The 25,201-nt window shown below is 42.5% G+C and overlaps 1 protein-coding gene across 4 annotated transcripts in view; it reads left to right on the top strand.

The window, feature by feature from the left end:
• PBX1 (PBX homeobox 1) overlaps positions 1-25,201 on the top strand; it is a gene marked incomplete at both ends in the record, with an annotated part of 273,185 nt that overhangs the window by 215,101 nt on the left and 32,883 nt on the right. For 2 of the 4 annotated variants that reach the window (XM_084251230.1, XM_084251231.1), the window contains 4 exons: positions 4,866-5,110; positions 10,966-11,156; positions 20,055-20,190; positions 23,761-23,920. In XM_084251230.1, coding sequence (XP_084107356.1) covers positions 4,866-5,110; positions 10,966-11,156; positions 20,055-20,190; positions 23,761-23,920 — 732 coding nt within the window. Of the gene's footprint in view, positions 1-4,865; positions 5,111-10,965; positions 11,157-20,054; positions 20,218-23,760; positions 23,921-25,201 lie in introns of all 4 variants that reach the window. The other 2 variants (XM_084251229.1, XM_084251232.1) reach the window with 2 other exon arrangements.

A 25,201-nucleotide genomic window follows, 5' to 3' on the forward strand; every position in this document is an offset into this window, starting at 1 on the left:
TGAGTCAAGACTGACTGTGGACAGTGGGCCTCCTTGCATGGAGATGCAACCCTGTGCCTTGAAATCAAGCAAAGAGATTATCCAGGGAGTTCAAGGCCACCACCCTGGGAGGCCAGCTCATCACGCTTTTCCCAAATCACCTATGTGTCCCTGTCAGCCAGCTTCCGGTGCCTGGACCGCTGTCCATATCCGAAGTCAGCCCCCTCTCCATATGTCTGCCCTCCTCTCCCGCTGCCTGCCCCACTGTGGAAGTTGAAGTCTAAGCGGCCCTTTACCCAGCTGCAACCCTAGGGCTGGAGCTTGCCAGCCCTCCCTCATAAGCAGCCTCGGTGAAGAGAGAGTGCCCTCTAGTGGGCATGGGCCAGCGCTGCTCTGGATCCCTGTCCAGACAAGGACAAAACAACTGCCTGCAGCCTCCTGCCAAGGACCTTGAACCTGCCTTTGGCTTTGGTTTGTTTTTCTCCTGGTGTGAAGAAAAATAAATAAAGCACAGCGGGAGACCAGTTGTGAGAGTGGCTCCGACAGTGCTGTGACAGTCCCCTTAGCCTGCAACTTCTACCAAAGAATTAAACCCCGGCCAGCAAAGGCAGGAAGGTGGATGTGACATCAGAGGCTTTCTAAAGGGCTTGTGACAAACTCCACATAAATCACACACCTGTCTTGACTGGTCTCTTACTCGAGAGGGGCAGCAGGGAGTCACAAGGGGGTAGATTTGTGAGAAGGAAACTCCTTTCTTAAGAATTATTACCCAAAGGGTTAACTATATCGTGTTGGGCCATCCCTCGGACAGTGAATCCACTGCATTTGATTATGTCTTTTGGTAATGGAAGTGCAGACCTGTCACTGCCTCTAAACCCTTTATAGGCACCTGCATAAACAGGGGATTTGGCCCTTTAAAGGCTGTTTCAGTAAAAGCTGTTGGACTGGGGAGCACAGGGGGGAGGGGAGGGGCATCCGTCAGAGACTTGGGAACCTGATCATTTGTGATGGTTGCTGGATTAGGTAACAGCTCCGCTGGTTGAAATTGGATCTTGGAGGATGAGTGTTAACATCTCTGGTGTCCTGGCGAAAGGTTCATTGGAGTCTTGCATGGTGCCACGGAGATAAAAAGGAGCTTTTAAGTAATCATTTTGTCTCCTCCTGGCCAGAGTGCTGGCTCCAAGAATAAATAGGTAGCATCAGTTCTGCTTAGATAGATCACCCTCTTCATTTATTTATTTAATGTTGGTGGGATTTTTTTTAACCGACTAACTGAGCAGTTTCCATATCAGTGAGTTTCAGCCCCATTTTTATAGTAGGATGTCAGATTCTCCTACTACGTAGAAATATGTGCTTGCAGTGTTGTGTTTCAGTCCAGCCTTCCATACTCACACATACAGCGCAAGGCCCCCATAAGCGAGTCAATTGAGCAAAATTGTGGAAGATGAAGATTTCCTCCTGTTTACATAGCATCAGTGTATGTGTGTATGTATATACATACATATATATGCGTACATACATACATACAGGCACATACATACATAAATATTTGCTTCTGGCACATATTCTGGAAATTTCTATTTTCAGAATAATTTGAGTATAACTTAAGAGTTTTATTTGGACAAGCCTATTTTGTTTCGTTATGTCTTTCTATGTCTTTCTGTTTCTTTATTTTCTTCAAATTCAATAAATGAAATACTAACAGTTTTATTATTTCCCCCACTTAAATGTATCCTTCACACCTGAATAACAAGGAGTCCATATAGAGAGTGCCTTATGTTCTGTGTCTTGTCTGGAAAGCTCCCTGGTAGGTGAGGACCTGCTTCCCTTCAGTATCCTTTCCCAGCCTTAGCAATTTTCTGCCTTATTTTGTTTAATACCTGTTAGATTTCAAGGGCAAGAAAAACATTAATGAAGTGAGGCAGTGTGAGATTTATAAGGGTAATTTTTGCTTTTCACTGATTGTTTAAAAGGTACAGTGGCACCTGGGCATGGGTGAAGCTGAGGGGAGACAAAGGAGTGTGTGCTCAGAAGTCAATGCTGAACATCTGAAAATAGTGGTAGCAACATGTCCAAGGTCACCTGCCTGGTGTCTGCAGGAACTGGGGCCAGAACCTTGGTCTGTGGGTGCCTCTCTCCACCTTTAGCTCACTGAACTTTGCTAGAGGAATAAGTTTATGGAGCGAGCCAAGCATGGATGTCTTAGGCACAGTGGTATGTGAGGACCCTTGTCACCATCTCAGACAGGGCAAGTCCTGCATACTAAGATGGCATTGTCTGTCCCTGCCCATTCCACCCACTCCCCCCTACTGATGTTGAGAAATAATTATAAGATCTTTCAATGTTGGATCCAGTGCAAGAGGGTTGGTGAGGAGTAACCGAGTAGACCCAGCCCCACTCGGGTACCTCGTCAGCCACGAGGCTGCTGTCCAGGAGTCCTCAGATGGGAGAGCCAGGAGAGTGGATCAGACATTAGAATTTTGCCCCAGCACATCGTTGTTAATGACCAAGCTCAAGTGGAATAAGTACATTCATGTATTAAGAATGGCTCAGAGGGGCTTCTTTTTTCATTTGTAAACAGCCCATAAATATTTGTGTTGACAAAGCACATGAAATTCACTAGAGAAGCACCCATCAACCCCACCCACTCATACCCACACCTGGGAGAACTCACTGACCACAGTGCAGAGGACAGCGGGCAGCTTGGCCAGAAGGCGGGTTGGGAGTCAGAGTCTTCTTTGCACCTTTAACCAAGTTTTCAGGAAGTGGTACAACCATCCATCTCTAACAAAGGAAACCCTTATTAATGGTGAAGTTTTGAATAAAGTCAAGGAAGACTACCTTGACTAAATATTTATTATGTAAGATCCATCCAAGAAGCAATTCCTGTTTAGTCTCCTGAGCCTACAAGAGAAGAATTTCACTGGGTAAAAATTCCACAAATCAACCTCAAGGATCCTCTCACCCGGCCCATCGCCAGGGTAGCGATATCACCTTAGTGATCAGAGTATCAAACATTCAGACATGAAGGGACAAGCACCTGGGTCCTAAAGTGTTTGCTGTGTATGCAGGTGCGGGCTTCCTTCCCACCTCCCAATCTTGCAGATCATCAAAAAGCAGGGTTTTCACCCCGTGCCTTTACTGCCTGCCTCTCATGGCTGCCCATGGTCTACGCAGTTGGCTTTGCGCTTGACTGTCTCATATGTCATGAAAGCAGTGCTCCTGTTTTCCTTTTAGCACAGAAACTGGGGTCTCCTTCAGAACCATGTTCAGGAAAAACCAGAAGCACATGGCACAACCGGCAGGCATGCTGGTATTAGACAGAATGCCCTGGTCATGTCAGTCCCTCTTCTATGGAGCTGACAGCCACACCCTGTGGGCACCTTGCTGGGCTTGGACACAGTGGGAGCTGGCACCATCCCCTGGGGGTTCACCCATGTGCCCTGCCCTCACACAGCCCTCAACTCCCACTTTGGTGACTCCGGGGCTCCTATAACCACACAGCCATAGAACCTGCCATGCCCACCCCTGAACATGACCCAACATGAGTCTCCTCCCACCTCTAACCACTTCCCTCCTTTCCCACCCTCCCCCAAATAAATTTTGATCTTTTTTAATTGAAAATTCTTTTCATGTTCCCTCTCAACAAAGATTTGGCTGCTGACAACTGAACTGAGTTTAGATGAGTGATTTATTTTATGGCAGGTTGTATGATAGTAGTAAAAAAAGCCTGCCTAGCTCTTCTGCTGATTTACTAAATCATTTGATCACTTTCAGTCCATCTCACCCTACCCCCTCCCCCAATGGCCCTAGAATTTTTCAGTAAAAGGCACTTTCTCGGATCTGAGCCTCCTCCACCCTTCCAGATCCCGCTGCCTTCTCTGCAGCCCTGAGGCAGCTCGTTGAAGGGGCCACCCCCTTCTTTTCACCAGGATAGAATCCTTATCACCTGGAATGGATGAATTTCAATTTGGGGAGCTACACATCCCTACTCCAGGGCCAAATTGTCTTCTTGCCTTTTCAGATATCTCTACACTCTCTGATAGTCCAGGGCAAAGGTCTTAAGATTTCATGCTCTGAATTAGCTGGATTTATCTTGCTTAGGGTTATTTTGGAAATGAAAATTTAAACTGATCAAATATTACAAAGTCAATGAGTGTAAAACCCCAAGTTCACAGCAATCTAAAATTAGAAATAAAGAAGGAAGTGCTTTTCCTTGAATGAGAAATTTGGCAGTTTAGGGATGAAAGTGAAAATTATATTCTGCTATAATTAATTTTTTATAGTGCTGATATTTCCTTTTTGTGTAGTTAATCATATATCACCTAAATTTTACCATTTTAACTAATTTTAAGAGTATGGTTCAATGGCATTAAGTACACTCATGTTGGGCAGACCCCTCCACCTGATCTCCAAAGCTCTTTCATCTTCTCAAAATGGAACTCTATGCTTGTTAAACAATAACCCCCTCACCTCCACCCCCAGCCTCTGGTCCCCAGGAATCGACTTTCTGCCTCCATGAATTTGACATTTCTAGGGACCTCATATAAGTGTGCAGACACAGGCCAGTGGATCTGTCTGTCTCTGTGTCTTTGGCCAGCCAACCTGAAAGCGTCTCCTACAGAAACTAGCAGTGAACCTGTTATAGTCACTGCATTATAAATGATAATTGATAAAATTAATTATTAATAACAATTTATTTGGCAACAAAGCAACTGTCCTAATGTTTTCTCTATTTTTCTCTCCTGAAAAAAGTTCCTCTTTTTTCCAGCCTTCAACTGGCCTCAAAGGCCACACTGGAGATGGATTTAGCAATATGGCAATTTTAACAACAGGCCTCTCCCTTGGGTTACTATTAACTGTCCCCTCTTTGTGTTTTCCTGCAGTTTTGAGTATCCGGGGAGCCCAGGAGGAGGAGCCCACAGACCCCCAGCTGATGCGGCTGGACAACATGCTGCTGGCAGAGGGGGTGGCGGGCCCCGAGAAAGGTGGGGGGTCGGCAGCGGCAGCAGCAGCGGCTGCAGCGTCTGGAGGCGCTGGATCCGACAACTCCGTGGAACACTCCGACTACAGAGCCAAACTCTCCCAGATCAGACAAATCTACCACACGGAGCTGGAGAAATATGAGCAGGTAACCACCATCCCTACCCCCCAGAAAAGGACGAAGGAGCAAACTCAGTGGAGCCCAGGGACCCAGGGCAGCCTCTGCAGGTTGCTGGGTTGGTGGGCACAGAGCCTCCTCCCCAACCACAGAGCCACATGCTCAACTTGAGACCAGCTCTTGGCCGCCTTATGAAAAATCCAGGCAAACTGGAGATGAGGCATTTTAAAACATTAAGTTGTAACTTGATGATTTCAGGAACCATTAATAGACAATATTCACACCTGGAATTCTGGAATATTTGCCCCTCGCATGCAATCCCAGGCCTCATGAGGCACTGAGTGTGTCAGCCAAAGCTGCCATCTGACCTGTGGTCGAGGTCCTGTGGTCCTGGGTTGTGCTTTCATTAAGATTCCTCATGTTCCCAGTGCTCATGGAATCCTATGCATTGGCCTTGAAGCCTCTTCTTCTGCCCAGAATGGGTTCAAGTGAGAGTCTAACATGTTGCTTTTTATATACTAGATGATATGCCATAGGGCACCTTCTGTAGGGCACCTCCCCCTATAGAAGAAGTAGGGGATCTCAGGGGACCCCTGAAATCTAAGTTGGCTTCCAGTCCTGACATTCCACTGATAGTGTGTGGAATCCAGTGTTCCACATGCTATATCCCCAGAGCTGGTGGTCTATGGCAATGGACTGTGGGCTTGAAGTCCAGGATATCACAGGGGCATACACATCATGTGAAGGAAAGGCCAAGAAAGGTGGTCAGTTACAAATAGTATATAAAGGTAGTATATTCTAATTATAAAGAGTTCCTCTCTACTAGAGCCCCCCCACACACACACACATACCCATACTTATATATGAATAACAATCGACTTTATTAGGAATCCCTTCACATCAGCCTTTCCTCCCATTATTTAGCAAACAAACCTGTTAACTGTCACTTCTTACAATGCAACTTTGACCTTAAGTTCTATAGTTAACTTACTTTCATTGACTCTTTAGGTTTCTGTCCTGCTTTTCTTTTTTAAGTGTCATGAAAGAAGAGGGGGGGAAAAGCAAAAGGTAGAAGACCCTCTAGAGTCCACTTGTGACTGACTGTCTAGCAGGCAAATGCAAAAATGTAATAGAACATTTAAATTTTAAAATAGAAATAGGCATTTTAAAATTTAAAGTGAAGGTAAGTTTCATTATTGCATTCCTATCTACCTTTGAAATGAAGTTCCACAGAATCCCTTCTTTTACGAGGGGAAAAAAATTGCTGAGAAGCTTGAAATCAAGCAGGTAGAATCCAGCCATCAGACAAGGTGCAGGGATGAGCTAAAGGAAGGAAAAGAAAAGCCATTTTGTGGTAAGAGCCTGTGAATATCACCAGATCCCGGCAGAGGCTGAGCTGAGCTAACTGGCTGATCCAGGAGAGTGCCCCCACTGAACCATCATGTTAGAATTCTAAGTCTGTCCTAAACAGTTGGAATAATTTGGGAAGACAGACAGGCATTTCCCACAAAGGTCCCACTTCACCTTGGCCATTAAGTCTGATCTAACCTGTCACCTAGGTTAGCATATCCAGACTCCAGGGCACAAGACTAGCCTAGCTTGTAGCTTTCCCCACTAAACCTCAACCTTCATGGCTGTTAGGTGCTGAAAACTGACTTTATCCTTAGCCCAGGTTGCCAGCATATTAGAACTGACTGTTTTCTTGATTTATACCCCCTGTCACTTTTCTTTTTTTTTTTTTTTAAGATTTATTTATATATTTATACAAGCACTGGGTACAGTCAGAAGTGCAGGAGGGTGAGAGAATTCACCAGAGCCAGAGCGGGGAACAGAACAGGCAGAAGGACAGAACACACTGCCAAGGGGGCAGCGGGCGTGGCAGGAGAGGTCTGTGCGCCAGTGGGACCCTGGCTGGTGGCCGGGGATCAAACCAGCACTGCAGAGGCTGCGGGCAGCTTTGCAGCCCAGCGCTCAACTGCTGCGCCACCAGGGGAGGCCCCAACCCCTGTCACTTTTCTGTCCTCATCTTAAATAACTAAAATGCCTTTGCTGACATAATGGCACATATTCAGTAGCTTTGCTCAAAGCATCGTTGTGGTTTGGTACCAAAGATGGGTACTGTCACCACCTCCATTTGGATACACGTGAGGACATGGAGGTTCAAGAGATTAGGTGATATATTTGGGTCATACATCTGAGAATGTTTTAGAAACCAGTGTTTGGACTCTGTTTGGAAAAATACTCCACTCTGCTCAGGAAAGAAAGAGTGTGTTTCTATATACATGAAAGAAACCAGCTTGTCCTCGCTGCTGCTCTGGACTAGATTGATGGTACCTTAGATGATTAAAATATCCTCCAGAAACTTCTCATGGCTATCTACCTATTTTAAATAATAAAGATACTGGAGATTGGGGGCTTAAGGAAAAACTCCAATAGTACATAGAAAATTATATAAGTGTAGCAATAGTAGTCTGTAGTTGTTAATCCTATAAAGTACTAAAGGATCACTCCCTTATTTGTATGGGCATTTTCTGGGTAAAAACTGAATACTACTTAACATACTCTGAGTGCTTAATAATGTATTACTATTAGTTGTATTGTTAATTATAGTAAATAGCAGATTGTAAGGAAATTATGCCATTAACCTTCTTGCTGGTGTGTCTGAAAGATGTATCTTCTTCATTTTTCTATAACCATTCCTCGTGGGAGCTTTTTTAAAAACAGGAAACCTCAGTAAAATAAGATTGTCACTCTCTATTTCATATATGAAATTACCAAATTGACTATTTAATAGTTAATCCCGTTGTTTTGTGTTTAGTATGGCAGCAGTAGATCACTAGCCCATCAATTAGCTATCAGAACCCTCCTGGCCTCCAACCCTCCCCAACAAAAAAAACCTACCTCAGTCAGCCATTATTTCACCCCAAGGTTATTAAAGAAAGGTTTCTAGGGACTTTCATTAGAAAGAAAGGGAAGGTGATTGTTTTCTTCATTAAATGGGATTGATAAAACACTTTTCAGCAGATCATGTTGGTAGCTAAGGTATTGAAGAGTTGGCAGATTCTAATAGAGAAAGCCATGATGTCGGAAACGTGAATTTTATTCCAAGTGCTATTCCAAAAGAAAGAAAAAAAGAAAGAAGGAAAAATGATGCTCTTGTAACTTTGCAAAGTTCTTCACCTTTTATAAATAATGCTACTGAGCATCAACAGAGCCAAGCTGCATCCATTCACACATAATCCCGGTTACATTGGTTGGTCACATTTGCAGCCAAATCCAGTTTGAAGGAGTAAGAGAAGAAGAGGAGCTGATCTGAGTCTGGGAGGTAAATTTCAACTTCCTCAAAGGACTTTCTTCAGTCTGCTGCTCTCATTAATGCCCCGTCCTGAAACTTCAGATGTGGGCATTCAGAAACACCAACTTTCTCTGGGGACTGCTGTTGTGGTAGCTTAGAAAGTGACAGTCTTAATGCCAGTCTACAGCAGAGCCTCCTCTGTCAAGGACATCTTCAGCCGAGAGAGTTCCATTTAATTAACGTGTAACTTCAGCCTCCCACACTGCTCTCACATCGAGAACGCCCAGCCTCACAAAGCAGCCCGGCGTCCAAAGGTGTGAGTTTGGGAGAACTGAGGAGGAGGTGTGGGGGCTCAAGTGCTAAAAGAACCTGGATCATTGTGTTCTGTCCACATCAGAATGACTCTTCTCTGCTCCTGGTTGTGTGCTCCCAAGCAGCTGTGCAGCAGCTGCCCTGCTCCAACTCAGCAGTGAGTGAAGACTCCACTGTCAATGGCAGAGCAGAACGGGCCTCAGGATAACATGCCCTGAACAAACATTAGATATTGCGAGCATTTTCACTCACTGTAATGAAGCACATTATTATTAGCAGAGCACCATGGCTCCCCAGAGGAAGGCCAGTGCTCTTGACAGACCTCCTAACATCTAGCCCCTCCTCCCTTTGAGCCCCCACGGGGTGGGGAGGCTGCAACCCAGTGGGGCAACTTTTCCCCTGGTTGAGATCCTCCATGCCTAACCCTCCACTCCCCACCACTTCGCCCCCCCAGAATTGGCCAACCTGCTGCAGGTTTTACTTCCCTCTCTTTGTTGTTCCTACTTCTGGTTGGCAAAGCTTGGGGATAGGAAAAGCTGGTATGTTTAGCTTCTTATGCTTAAATAGTCATTCTCATAGTGGAGAGTAAAGTATTATATGGGCCTGATCTATGGATTTGTCGTCAGTGTATGCCCACAGAGTAGAAAGAAAAGATTTATGACCCCCTTTATTTTTACCAAGAAGCTTGGGGAAGTTTAGCACATCATGGAAATAAGTTGTATTTCTAAGTTATCTATATTTTAAAAAGATAATAATGGCACAGCTTTATATGATCACACACGTATAGTTGCTTTTAAATTCTTACCTGTTTCTTAAATAAGGGAAGTAAGGTACAGAAAGGTTATATAAACTCCACAGGCATCTCCGATAAGAATCCCAGGAATAGGTTCTGAATTTGGGTCATCTGTGGTCTTATTCAGCGTGCTCTGTGAAAGGTTGATTCTGGCTGCAGCTCATTGCACAAGTTCATGGGTACTGTTAGCCTAGCACAGGGTTAGACATGATTAAATATACTCTCAGACTAAAAAAGGAGGGATTGAGCAGTGAAATGTTTGGCTGCTTAGAATGAGCTGGCCTCCCAGTCCCCAGGGTAGACACAGTCAGCGAGTGCACCTGCCTATGTATCTTTGGTTGGCCAAGCTGGAAGGATTTCAAGAGAAACAAACAGCAAATGTGTTACTGTTCCTGCGTTATTGACAACTCTGAAGTGCTTTGTGCTATGAAATCCATGGCAATGCAATGTCATCATTAATGAGCATGTTTCTGTGTTAATATTAAGTTGGAGCCCAGTGAGGCCTTAGTTCTTCCACTCTCAAAGCATTATCTTGCCTTTTTCATTACAAATGGAATACAATTTTATAACATTGAGGTGAGTGACCCTCTGAATAGATATTTTATGAAATGCTCAGCTAAGGAAAACAAACTGTGAAGGATAAGTAGTAGACCTAAATACAAAGACCTGGAATACGAAGTGCTCAGTTCCTGTCTTAGCTACTTCTCTTCTGCTGTATCTGTGCAAAAGGTCCTTCATCTCTCTGGGCCACAGTTTTCCCAACTGTAAAATAAGGAGGATGGGAAGAATGCTCCCCAACTTCACCTACAGAGCTGATAGCATGTTGCTCTATAACCTGGCAGTTTTCTGCAGGATGGCTGAATCCTCTAAATCATGTTCTGATTCTGTTTCTGTAAGGCCCCTGAGGACAGATTCCTTTTGTGTAATAGACATAGGATCTTCAGGAGGCCAGTGTAGGTGGGAGTTCGTATCATAAAATTAGACATAGAACTAGATTGATGTGAAATCTCCCAGAAGTTATCAAAGCCCTTGATTCCACTCTTTTGACTGTGCATCGACTATTTGGAAGCTCTAATAATATTGGAGATAATGGACAAAACAGAGAACATTTTCTACTTGACCCCAAACTCTCTTTGGCTGTTAACACTGGGGTGAAGGGTTGTAAAGTGTGCTCTATACCAGGATTCATCTTCTCATCTTTCACGGTAAAATCATAAAAACAATGATTAAGGGGAAAAAATGATTAAGAATTTCTTTTTCCCTTTAAAAAATCTCCATCACAGCCAAAGGTAGAATCAAATGGACTTAAAGGGATTTCCTGACAATCATTGACTCTGCCTCTGATTTGATAAAATCCTACAAACAGCCCAGTTTTCTGTACTTGTGCAAATCTCTAGAGAAACCCACGATGCTTGCTGTCAGGGACCTGGCAGTGCTGAGTTTGGACCCTTAACATGCCCTGTATTTACTGTCCTGCCTCTCTAGGCCTGCAACGAGTTCACCACCCATGTGATGAATCTCCTGCGCGAACAGAGCCGGACCAGGCCCATCTCCCCAAAGGAGATTGAGAGAATGGTCAGCATAATCCACCGCAAATTCAGCTCCATCCAGATGCAGCTCAAGCAAAGCACGTGTGAGGCCGTCATGATCCTACGTTCACGATTTCTGGATGCACGGTGAGTTCCCCACTGCTCTATCCTGGCCTCTGGGTAAGTCACTCTTCAGGACTAGAATCTATGCTGGCATCTCTAACAGCTTCACGGTCCTCTTGTTAAATGTTGAGCTACCCAGTATCCTGAGAGAGATGCTTAAGTGTGTTAGGGTATTGGGATCCATTTTTTTCAACATGAGTGTGGTGTGTGTGTGTGTGTGTGTGTGTTCAGGGCATCTGGAAATCAGCTCCAACACTATCTACCTGGAGGAATCATCAGATTTCACAGACACAGGGCCAGTGTCCCACGACCATCCTCCTGTTCAGAAATCAGTTGCAATCCCAACTTGTTACCACTGCTTCTGATCCATTATCTATATATCAAAGGTTCCCATGACCCCCTCCTCATGCTGAGTTAATTTGCTGGAATGGCACACAGAACAGAGGAAACAGTTTACTTACTAGATCCCTGATTTACCACAAAGGATGTAACTCAGGAATAGCCAATGAAGAGAGGCACTGAGCAAGGTATGGAGAAAAGGCACAGAGCAGGCCTCCCCTGGTGGCGCAGCGGTTAAGCGCTGGGCTGCAAAGCTGCCCTCAGCCTTTGCAGCACTGGTTTGATCCCTGGTCGCCGGCGAGGGTTCCACATGGCACAGCAGACCTCTCTTGCCACACCCACTGCTCCCCTCAGCAGTGTATTTCGTCAGTCTGCCTGTTCTGTTTCCTGCTCTGGCTCTGGTGAATTCTCTCACCCTCCCACTCTTCTGACTGTACCCAGTGCTTGCATAAATAAATAAATCTTTAAAAAAAAAAAAAGGCACAGAGCTTCCATGCCCTCTCCAGGTGCCATTCTCCTCCAAATTTCCACATGTTCACTACCTTGCAATCTCTACTGATTAAAGGATTGGCAGTTGAACTCAACTGCTAGCCTCTCTCCTCTCCCTGGTGGGACTGGCAGTTCGAACCCTCTAATTACCTGTTTGGTTCCTCTGGCACCCAGCCCCCATCCTTAGTCCCCGAAAGTTATCTCATTAACATTTTATAACAAGAAATACCTTTATCACTCTCACGCAGGAAATTCCAAGGCATTTGGGAGCTGTCAATTAGAATTAGGAACTGTTGATGAAGATCAAATACAAGAGAAATATATTTTGGTCACCTGAATGATCAAAATACACATTTCTTATAAATCATAATATTGCATTGGGTCAAATTTCTGGCTAAGCCATTGGTTTTAACAGTTCCGGAGAGATGTGTGATAGGAGGCATGATTTTGATCTCCATTGGAACTCACTGTGAGTGAGAAGCAATATGACTTAACCACAGTGACAGAAAAGGCAGAACTTTCTTCTTTCATCTCACTAGGTGCTTGTTGTAACTATGGGCCTGTGAAGACATCATGGTGATATGCTTTCTCCAAGAAAGCGAGCTCAAATGGAGAGCTGGGGTCTTTTCCAAACTACATATAGGCTGCGAGCATGCTCAGTTCAATCCAACAAATCTTTCTAAATAGATTATCATGTGCTAAGTTACCGGACTAAATTTTAAGAGGACAGAGATGAATAAGATATGGTCCCTTGGGAATAGAGGGCCAAGGACTGCTCTGACATGAGCCAAATTTTCAATTATGGTTGAATGTTTCTTGTCTGGCATTGCTCCCATTGGCTTCCTTGTGAATTCAAAAAATTCAGTTGAAGAAACTATGGGTCGAGAGGTCCTATAAGTCAGAAACTGAAAACAGTAAACAAATAATTTATTCTTAATGTCCCTACACTCTAGACCAGTGCAAATCCCTTTGATTTCTTTAGTGTCTGTGATCTAGACATTAGAACAATAAAGATCATATCTTTCTTCTACTCTATGAGAAGTAGAGTAGTACTAATAATTAATCTAGTAAATATATTTTCAGAGTCTGAGTATCCACTGAGATCTAGAGTTCATCTTCAATCAGCCATCTCCCATAAATGTGGATTTCATGGCCATCATTTCAACCCCTGAAAATAGCCCCAATTTTTGATGATTATTCGAATGTTAAATGTGCCAGGGTAGTCTACCCTCTCACGATCTGTAATTTTGCCTCTTTTTAATCAGACAGAAAGAGTCACTGCTCTTCTTAATTTTTTTCACCCTTGAAATCATGTATTATTCAACTCTCTTACCTGTATTTTTCTCTGGGTTCACAATTGTGGACTTTACTGTCCACCGACCTCTAAAACTCCTGGCATCCCCCGACTTCCCTTTCACTCAATGTGTTTTGGAGTGCATGGCAGTTGAAATGAGAATGCCAGCTAGCAAGAGCTACCTCTGTGCCTGTGCAATTCCATGGAGCAAGTCAAAGGAAAGTAAACATGAAGATCTCGCCTCCTGGCTGGCTGCAGTAAACAGTGTGGACAGGCGAGGCCACCCTACCGCCGGAGGCCCCAGGCCTCTCCTTTGCCCCTGTGCCTCGGTTCTCCTGGCCTCTTTAATGCCTGCCAGTCCTCAGGGTGGAAGTAAGTGTGACTGGCGGCCTTTGTTGGGCTCTTTCCCTAGGCCACAGCAGCCACCACTCCACATGTATTGTTCAATCCCCATGGCAACTACCCTATTAAAATGCTGGAGTTGGTATTTCTGTTGGCAGATATTGAAAAAAAAAAAAAAAAGGAAAGAAAAGTTTGGCCCAGATTGGGTTCTTTTCAAGAAAGAAATCAGGGAGAAGGGAGGAGCAGAAGCATTGTCTCCTAGGAGTTCTTCTCTTCTGCTGTGCCCAGCTGAAGGTCAAACACTAAAAGACACAAAACTAGGAAAGCTTTGTACACGGTTGCTTTTGCTGCCACCAGCCTTTGCCTAGTTTGTTCCAGTTGGCACCAGAGGAGCCATCTCTTCAAGAGAGGGCCTCTTTCCTGCTTTGGTTGCAACATTTGAATCAATGCCTCTGAGCCAAGTGCAAAACTAAAACAACCTGTTGTCATTATTATTAGCATTTATTCTGAGGGTCTATTTAGTATCAGTGAAAGAATAGAATCCCAAATACCAGTGACAGACTGAGCAAATGGCTCTCCCAGCTCAAAAATAAATGTTTGCACCACTCTGAACCATACATCTGATGGGCATGGCTCCATCCAAAAAAGATTTCATGGGAGATAAATAAAATACAAGGTAAATTTGATGTAGTAACAGTATTTGTCATGTCGTAGGAATGTAGAATCAAATATTGCTGCTTTGTTGCCTAACACTCTGTCTGTTAGTTTTCTATTGCTGCTTAACAGATTACCACAAAGTTAGCAGCTTGGAACAACACAAAGTTGTTAATCTCATAGTTTCTGTTGTTCAGGAGCCTGGCCTGGCTCCCCTGGATCCTCTACAGGAGTCTCACAAAGCTGTCATCCAGGTTTCTGCTGAGATAGTGACCTCATAAGAAGCTCAGGGTCTTTCCTGTTCCAAGCTCATTCCAGTTGTTGGCAGAATTCAGTTCCTTGTGACTGTAGCACTGAGGTCCTCACTCCTAGAGTCTGCCTTCTTGTTTCCCTCAAGACACAGGCAGAGGACTCTTCTCATTTTAAGGCTTTAACCTGATCTCCCTTTTCATCGCCTCAAAGTCAGCCGATGAGTAATGTCATCACAAGAATGCTGTCCTATCATTTTTGCTCCCATCCATACTCAAACAGCAGGCACATGCAAGAGGTAGGCACCATCTTGCCATCTATATGCCTCTCAAAACTGTCCTGTCTATATCCCCCTAGTCAGCATTTGCCTTGCATCAAGTTACGTCCTTATTTTCTTCTTTACATAGACTTGACTATGCCGGAGAAACAGCTGAAAATCACATTTATTCTTTCATTCCACATTTATTATCTCATGTTACATATTAAGCTTCGTGCCGTGGAACTTGGTTAAATTTACTGTCAAGACTATAAATACAGTTTTCTTAGTTGAAAATGAGAGGGGGAACTTATAAACCCTCTAATGATTTGAAAATGATAGTTTAAACTTTGGTACAATAGCATTTTGCTGGAGATAACAATTAGAACAAAAACAGGTGATTACAAGTACCCTCCATTGCTCCCCCACATAAAGTAGATGGCCTCAGATGAGGAGCAGGGTGGCAAGAGGGAGCATCAGTCAGGGCTGGCCAAGGTAACACTGTATTTAGATTTATTTATGTGTCTAAGTTCTGGTTCTCTGACGAAAGCTTTATTAGCCACAGGAATAACAAAAATGGGAAACAGTATATATAAATGGACCCTTCCTTCAAGATGCTAATAAACTCATGGGACAAAGATACTAAACCGAAAATTGCACATCACCCGTAAAGTACACCTACTGCTTCACCTGCAGGAGAATCAGGAGCACTCATAGTACTGAATGCAGAGGAATCTGATGTTTGCCAAAAAGAAGGGACCATGTTAGCACAGGGAAATGGCATAATTCAATCCCAGCAAGTTCTGCTTCCTGAATTCTTGCTCTGTGTTAGGCACGAGGATGTGACAGAACATGCCCCCTCCCCTGCTGTTGGGGAGACAGACATATGTAGACAGGTGGCAAATGCTGTGAAAAGAAATGAACATAGGGCAGGATGAGGACACCCTAGAGGGTGAAAGCCTGTGTAGGATGGGGGGCGAGAGTTGAGCCTCTGAGGCTGGAATGGGTCCATTAAAAAATTAGTGATGATTTCCAGTTTTCCTACTAATTGGCAGAAACCCTCAGCTATTTAAGGAAGGAATGCCATAATTTACAGTAAATTCTCAAACTCTACAGCTCAGATTCAAATTCTGGTTACAATCTTGACTACATTTATGACCCATGGAGTGGCTTCTCCTCCCTCAGACTCAGTTTTTGTCTGTAAAATGGAGCTAGTCTCATGTACCAGAACAAGTAAGATAATGTAATAATAAGTAATATGCTATTAGTGAACTGAACCTGGTATTCACATGATTCAGCTAAATAATACAGATCACTATATTACATATTATTATACACTTAATTATGTGTTATTATTTTGTGACATGATCAGATCCAAGTTTGAAGGAATTACTGTAATGATTCTCTTGAAGATGAGTTGGATCGGAGGAAGAGTAGATAAGAACTATTCACAACAGGGGAGATGTAAGTCAATATACATTTCCCATTTTACTCAAATATTCAATAAACCTTGGTTTATTGTGGAATAGATTAAAGCTGGAGGTTGTAAAGACATTTCTTACCAGTGCTGTGAGTTCATGTTCTCCTTCCAGGAGGGTTGTAGGCATACCATTTCTTTAGAATATTGGTCTAAAGTTGCACTGGCTAGTATGTGATGATTTGATTTTAAATTTAAGTTAATTAAAATAAAAATAAATAAATTGTTTAAATGTTGTTCTCCACTTACACTGAACACATTGCAGGTTCTCACTGGCCACACATGTCTAATGACTCCTGTATTGACCGGTAGAAATAGACAACATGTCCTCATGGTGCAAGTGCCATTGAACAGCACTTGCAAGACTTTGCCATGGTGGACATCTAAACCCACTTCGAAAATAACAGTACCGTTAAGGATGCAATGAAAGGATGGATTTGAAAGAATAGAACTGGCAGGATTTGCTTTGGAATCAATTATTTGATGAACCTAAGAGGGTAGGGAAGCTTGAGAACCACTCTAAGCTTCATACTCAAATATTTGAATGAGTGGATGGATGGATGGATGGATGGATGGATGGATGGATGGATGGACAAATAGCACATGTAATGACCTCCATCTGTGATGAAGTCATTATATAATGTGGGTAGCAAAGATTATGGTGCTAAGTTGGGTAAAATGTGGTACTAGTTTTGGAAACACAGGGTTTGTGGACATGCCCAGAGCAGGCAGTGCCAGTGTGGCAGTGGCTCCTAGGAGAAGCGTTAGGGCAGGGGACAGAGCATCCACAGCAACAAGCTTGATGGTACCTGCTTCTCTCGCTCTCAGATCACTCTGCTTCAAAACATGTCATCCCTGAAACGCCACATTTCTCCTGTAATATTTAATTGACTATCTCAAAACTTAGGTACCAGATATCAAAGCTTTTGATTAGCTTGAAATCACAAATATTAACTCAAAAAGTGAAGGCAAACACTTCAAGTGAAGCAGCCAGGTGCCTTAGTTCCAATAATGTTATTATCAGAAGAGTTACTTTTCCTCCATTTCTTGAAATTCTGAAAATTACTGATTCTGGGATTTCAAAGACCGTGGATGGAGACAGCCACTGAAAATGGTGATAAGCATGTCCATCGGAGGAGATAAGACCTCCCAGGGAGGGCTGACCACCCCCAGAGAGGGAGCCGGAACAGCTGGCCGCACCATCCCCACACCACCAGCCCATTCCAGGAAGGCTTCCTTTGAGCTCAATTGGAAGAGTCCCAAAAAATACACTGTAATGCTAATGCAAACAACAGAATGAGTTCTCCCAATTAGGGCAGCCTTCAGGGTCCAGCTCCCCAGGCCTAAAACAACTGTCTTTTTCTGGCAAAGAGGAAGCCAGAGGTTATATAGACTGACCCAGAGACCCTAGTAGCCACTTGCTGTCTTCCTCAAATTCCCATCGTGCAAGAGCTTTAACACATGCCTACTGTTTCAGTTGGACTTTTAAGTCCAATCTGCCTAATTTCTGATGCTGGGTGACCCAGAAACTCAGCATGATTTGAGAATGTGACTTGGGCTTGGCATAATCTGGACAGATGTGGTTAATACTTATGGACAGATGGTATTCATCCGGTAAAATCAGGCACTTTATTGTGTTAATTAATCCAAGTGGGACCCTGAAAATACAATATATAGCTGAATTTCCTGTCTAGCAAGGTGATCAGTGCTTTCTCTTGGCTAAATTGGGAAATGATATCCTGGCATAACCAGGGCTGGTCTAGAAATCATTTCCATGAGGAAAAGCTTTTGATAAAGGCAGGAAAGGCAAAAGTGCTAATAGAGCTAATTTAGAGATGGAGTCCCACCATCTCAAGGAGAGCCAGCCAGCCTCTGCACTCAGCCTGGAGTTCCTCAGCAACGCCTCAATGATCCACAGCCTTCACTGTGAGGAGGCAATAAAATGATTCTCACTTTAAATTAGTTCAATTAGCACTTTCTTTTTAAAGGCAGAAAAATGCTTTTATTCCAAAAGTGGTTCTTTCCCTTTCAGCAACCTATATATTAAAAAGATTTCTGTGGGCTTTTGTTTTACCATTTAGCAGCTGTTCTTGCTTCCAAAGTGTCACTTTTGAGGGAGGTCAAGCAGTCAGGGGGTTCATTTCAGTCCCTTCCATGCCCTTTTCTGGATGCTTTTTTAAAATGTCACTTGCATTGCATGGGGATAGACTAGAGGAAAAATGATAACTTATTTTTAACTTATGGCTACAGAGTCTCTGTGCAATTGCCAGGAGACAATTTGTATAGAAGAAAGAGTCTGGGTTTTGTAATCAGGCAGACCTGAACTAATATCTTGGCTCTATAACCTAGCAGCTGAGTGACATTTGAACTCAGTTCTTCATTGGTAAATGGAAATAACCATATCTACCTTACTAGTGGTGACAGATGAATAACTTGAATTGACTGTTCTGCGGGATAAGTTCCAATTCCTGGAGCTTCATGAAGAAACAGTGTCCTCAGTGGAAGAGACACCCACACAGTGTCCTAGCCTTTGCCACATAAAAGACACTGTGTGAAAATGTTCTCTTCATGTGGTTCTCTTTTCTCTCTTACTGTCACTGGGGGACATCAGTATGACTCTCTCCTTTACTTTTTTTTTTTTTTAAAGATTTATTTATTTATTTATACAAGCACTGGGTACAGTCAGAAGCGCGGGAGGGTGAGAGAATTCACCAGAGCCAGAGCGGGGAGCAGAGCAGGCAGAAGGACCGAAGTACACTGCTGAGGGCAGCAGCGGCGGCAGGAGAGGTCTGTGCGCCATGTGGGACCCTCGCCAGTGGCCGGGGATCCAACTGGTGCTGCAGAGGCTGCAGCAGCTTCACAGCCCAGTGCTCAATTGCTGCGCCACGAGGGGAGGCCCTCTCTCCTTTACTCTTGGTTCAAGAAGCTGAGTCTAGGAAGGTATCTCAGATATCCAGCTGGTATTCAGTTGATCCTGGCTTCAAAACCCAGATGATTCAATTTTGCAACTTCATGTTCCTCACCACTCCACATTTATGACCATCTTCTGGTCACTGCCCCAACGGTGTCCCAAGAGGTATTTTTTTAAAGAAATTTTTGTTGTTGTTTTTAATTTGTATTTATTTTTGCATACAAGAACTGGGGTGTAGGCCAGAAGTATGGGGAATGAGAGGACTCACCAGAGACAGAGTGGGGAGCAGAACAGGCAGATCTACTAAAATTACTGAAATACACTGCTGAGGGGGACAGTGGGAGAGACAAGAGAGGTCTGCTGTGCCATGTGGGTAGCTCCCTGGTTGGGGATAGAACTCAGGCTGTAGAGGTGATCACATGATAGCGCTGAGACTTAACCCCTAGGCCACCAGGGAGTCCTCCCAAGAGGTATTTAATGAATGCTTTTTTAAAAAAAGATTTATTTATTTATGCATACAAGAGCTGGGGTGAGATGCAGGGGGTGAGAGGATCCACCAGAGACAAAGTGGGGAACAGAACAGGCAGACTGACTGAAATACACTGCTGAGGGGAGCAGCGGGTGAGACAGGAGAGGTCTGTCTTGCCATGTGGGTTTCTCCCTGGCCATCGAACTCATGTTGCAGAGGCTGCAGATTGCTTCATGGTGCGGTGCTTAACCCCTTGCACCACCAGGGAGGCCCCTAATGAATGCTTTTAAGTGATGATTTTGACATCCAGGCCTTTGTATAAATCTCCCCTAAACCATTTTTCATTCCAAAATCTGATTCCTCCTAGAAGTAGAAACTTTTTTATGCATTTGGTGTGAACTTGGTTCTTTTGGTTATTGTTGTTTCCTTTTTCTTCATGAAGGCGGAAGAGACGGAATTTCAACAAACAAGCGACAGAAATCCTGAATGAATATTTCTATTCCCATCTCAGCAACCCTTACCCCAGTGAGGAAGCCAAAGAGGAGTTAGCCAAGAAGTGTGGCATCACAGTGTCCCAGGTAAGGAACCCACAAAAGGCTCAGACTGTAGCCTGATCGTAGCGGAATAATGGTAGGATCTTGGAGGTGTTGCTTTATTAAACATTCATGCCTTGCAAATCACATCAACTAAAGCCTTAAATGACAGAGTAAGCCCATGATGTGCATAAGAGTGTTTCCAGGTAAGTACCTGGGAAAACTTAAGAAGGACTGGTAGAAGTCAGAAAAGTATAACTAAGATTCTTCCTCAAGAGTACTCCATTTCTTCCAATGGGAGAAACTTCTTACATGTACTCGGAAAGCTATCTGCTTTTTTCATGTTTTTTTCTTAAACATAGTCAATTTCTTAGCCCATTGTTTGCCCAACACTGGAACTTGAGGAGTCAGTGAATGGAACCTTTCAGTAAAAAGGACTCAAATGTCTTCCCTTGATGTGCTCACTCTATAACTGATGGATTGTAGGAATTTTAACATGTCACTATGATTGTACCGGAATCATTGCACAAAATGTCACTGAGTGCCCCCTTCCCACAAAGAGCAATAACCTTAACTGGTGCCTGTTGACTTGGAAAGATACGTGACATAAAACCTTGAGTCTTCAACATTAATATGGACTATAAAAGTAAGCAATATTTATACACAGAGATACACATATTATCTTTGTACATGTTGCCCACTCAAAGAATCCACCTGATCATCTTTAGCCTACACCTTAAATACCATCAACTGTCTGTAGTTGACACCAAGTAGTGATAATTCTGAAGTATATCAGAAAAAATATTCCTGAGAATTATGTCACATGCAAGAAAGTCAGAAGTACTAGTCTTCCCTTAAGGGGCCGGGCGGGGGGGGGTGGGGGCGGGTTGGATATAGAGATGAGGGAGTCTACTCTAGTGAGAAACTTAACATTTTTAAATGCTGCTTTGTATAAACTGAGCATCTGTACTCCCTTAAATTGAATCCTGGCTTCTGTTTCTCCTGGCAGGGTGCTGGTCCCATCAACCTGTGTTTAGCTAAGCAGAATTAGTTCTAGCCAGAATATAGAATCCACAAAGGGTATTTACAATGAAGAGGTTTCCAGGGCCTCTTCACAATCCATGCGTGATTTTGCAGCAGACTTGGAAACATCCTTTCAGAGTAGGTGGAAAGATTCCACTCCTTTCAACCCAGATCTTCCCTTGCTGCTTTGACCCAAATAAAGGTCATCTTCAATTTAACAACCTTTGGAAAACAGGACCTCAGAGATTAAACTTAGGTGATCTAGTTTTGTCTAAGTCTCCAGCTATTCTTGTCCAAAGTAGCCCCCTTGTTCATAAGAGAATCAGTGTTTTTTGGTAGCTGCTGCATGTTTGGGGAAAGGGTCCAGATATGAACCATACCATTAATTTACAATCAATGTGTGTCAGTTATGAAATCTTCTGCTACTCAAGTAGAATTAATCACTATCTTATGTGAATTCAAATTTTGGAATTCAGAAAGAATTTCTATTGAATCTAGAATGGACTATTCAGGAGCTAGTCTGTTTTGTATCTACAGAGAAGATGGAATCCTGGTCTGGTCTAGCAACTTTCACTCCCTTCATTATGGAAACCCCAGGTGCACAGTGTTTGTTGTCTGACATACCCTTTTCTTTCCCTACCACTTCAGACCTTGCCATTCTTCCTCTCTACTGCAGCATTCCCTTCCCACAGCAACCAATCTGTTCCACCATTGCCAAACAAGTCCTGGTGGATTTCTACACTACCACAGAAAGAACATTTGGCTAGAAGCATGATTTTGCCAATGGTCAACAGTGGGATTTTTAGGAAGCTCACTCTTTCTTTTTGGGTGTTAGTTTCCCCATCTACTAATCATGATTCACTGGAACATACTATTTGAGTCCCCAAATCTAGGGGATGCCCTTTTGACATTTTTTGTTATTGCTAATAATCATCCTTTCTCCCTCACTGCAATTCTTGTACCTTGGCTTCCTTGACACTGTTGCCTCTGGAGTTTCCTCCTCCCTCTTGGACTACTTTGCTTAGTCTTCTTAGAGTATCTGCTCTCTCTACCTACCATAAAACTATTGTTCTAAACTACTGTTCATATTTGGATGTCTTAGCTAATGGTTCTTAACAATTTCTTGGAAGTCACAGATCCTCTTGATCTAAAACAAAAGATATGCTCATACCCCAAAACCCATCTGAAATCCATCTATCAACTATCTTCTCCTCTGACCCCTTCTGTGTTCTTGCTGCTGAAGGTGTGAGCCACAGAAAGTGGCATCAACAACACCTGGGAGCTTGTTATAAATATCAAGTTTTGGGTCTCACTCATCCTGAATGCAAATCTCAGGAAAAGAGGAAGAGGTCAACTAGGGATCCTTTAACATGTTCTCCACAAAAATACAGTTGACTTTGAAAAGAATGTTCTACATGCTTTATGTGATTGCACTCTTCATGCCACAGCTGCAAACATAGAACTTTGCTTGAATACCCAGGTGAGCCTTCTTTCCTGGAATACCAAACACATATATCTTGCTTCTCTATATTCCACCTATAAGTGAGACCATCCAGTATTTATCTTTTTCCTTCTGACTAATGTCAGCTAGCATAAGTGTAGTCTTGCAAGAATTTCCTTTACCTGCCATTGTTGGAGGTAAATATAAATTATATGTAAACTACGGTACTAGTGTTATTAACTTCCCTTTTCTTCACCAAATTCAGAATTTGTTCTGTAATTACATAAAACCACAGCACTTTAGTTTGAAATCACATCTGGAGTGTGGGGTATGAAACTTCCTCTGTAAGGCGGGAGTTATATGTGGGGTAAAACTTGAATTCATGGAGTCTCCTCTTGTGTCTGGCAGAGGGCTTGATATAGAGGAAATAGGGAAATAGAATCAAGCCAGAACGGCTGCTGGGAGACACAGGAAGAAAATAAGTTAACAAAGGAACATAAATGAGGTTTATTGTGTGTGTTGGCTTTCCCATTTAAAGCCTGGAATGCAAAAGAATAATCAGTGAATGCTTCAGTTTTTCCTTATGAAAATAACAGCAATCTTTATGGAGATTACTTTATGAAATCTGCTGGGTTGGATTATGTTGATCCTAAGATCTAAAGCACAATTCAATTAAGAGTCTAGTCCATGTTAAATTTACTTAACTTTTAAAACTTAAAATTAATCATCGAAGGCCCTTGGTTGATATACATTTATGAATAATTAAAGATCTGTGTATTTTGATTGTCCAGAATCAGCTTTAGCATTGATAAAAATCAGACACGTCTCCGGAAATATTATATTTGTGTTAGTGTGGTTTAAAGAGGTCAGCAGATTTTAAATGATTACCCCAAACTAAAGTGTCCTTGTTTAAATAAGAGGACAATTTTTGTCATAGTGATTTTGTTAAAATGTGTTTTTGCTAAAATGTGTTATTTTAAGAAAGTCACTTCTCTCAAAGTTTTTACTTCAAATTCTGAATTGTTACAAAAGCATAACTTGAATAGGACCAGTTAGCCTCCTTCAGTCCTCTCATAAGCCTTTGCTTTTCTTCTGTGATGTTTATGCAGGATGAAATGCTAACTTTCTCATCTCCTCTTCAACTGCCCTAGGTATCAAACTGGTTTGGAAATAAGCGAATCCGGTACAAGAAGAACATAGGTAAATTTCAAGAGGAAGCCAATATTTATGCTGCCAAGACAGCTGTCACTGCTACCAATGTGTCAGCCCATGGAAGCCAAGCTAACTCACCCTCAACTCCCAACTCAGCTGGTTAGTTTTGTCTTTCATTTGGGGGGATTGTTCTCCATTTTCATATTGACTTTTCTTACATTGGGGTTTTCTTTTAATTCTTTGGGTTTCTGAGAATTGATCTATGTATTTGTCCTTTTTTATTTTTTTGGTTATGAATGCCAGTTTAGGTTTTTTCTTTTAATTCCAAAGTGCAGTTTGTTATACTGTTTATAAAATGGGCTTGTCTGGAGGATCACTCTCCTATATGTTCTTGGATGGAGGTAAATTGGTTGGTTTTGGTGTTTTCAGAGATACCAATAAATAAGCTAGATCTAATACTTAGAGGTAGTCCTTTGTGGTTATATAATTTAGTCTGTTTCCTATAAAGTTTTTATACTTGTCTACTTGCCATTCCGATCACATAATGGCTGGGCCATCATTAGTATATGTCTATGCAGAAATATTCACTCTTCTAACCAGTATCTCATTAGAATGTTTTGGTTGCAAAGCCAAGCTGTGATTATTTCTATATGTTGCTTATAGTTGTAGTTCTTTACTATTTTATTCTGTTTTTTCTTTATTTAAACTGCAAAAAAATTGCCATCCAGTCATTTAATCATATTATTCAGATACCAGTCTTTATATCAGTCATGTGCTATGGTCTTACTTTAGATGCTATGGATTATATCACTAATTTCAGAGTTTAGGCTAACATAATATGTTTTTGTGTGTGCCTTGTACCATCAGTTCTGAATTTTTCACTTATAAAAAAACATTGTTAATGCATAAAATGTAATCATAGTGTCTTATGCTATGGAAAGCATGATGGTACTACTTTCTATAAGGGAAAAAAATATTTCTTTATTAAATAAGTTTGGTCATTCAGTTATAAATCAGAGACATCCTGCAGGGGAGGAGGAGGGAGAAAGGTCCGAGGGAGGGAGGGAGGAGCTCAGGGAACTGTGGTGATGCTGCACGGGTGCATTGGTGAAGGAAATTCTATGGAAACTACACTTACTGAGGGGGTGGGGAAAGCAAATATTGTTTAAAAATGAACAATGATGTAAAAATTTATTTTAAAAATTAAAAAACAAATCTAAATTATAAACTTTCATTTTAGATAGAAAACTTAAAAAGATTAAGATTTCTTATTTGGAAGAAGAGACCTCTTTTGCACTTTACTGGTAGAATATAAAATTAGGGTCCTAAGACAGGAAAAAAAAATAAGCTTGGTCTTAGATTATTATATTTTCCACATAATGAATGAGATGCATTGATTTTGACTATGGGGTATACAGCTGAGATAATTGATGACTTCAA

Source organism: Talpa europaea, assembly GCF_964194135.1.
Source record: "Talpa europaea genome assembly, chromosome: 12".
In the NCBI taxonomy this organism is placed as follows: domain Eukaryota; kingdom Metazoa; phylum Chordata; class Mammalia; order Eulipotyphla; family Talpidae; genus Talpa; species Talpa europaea.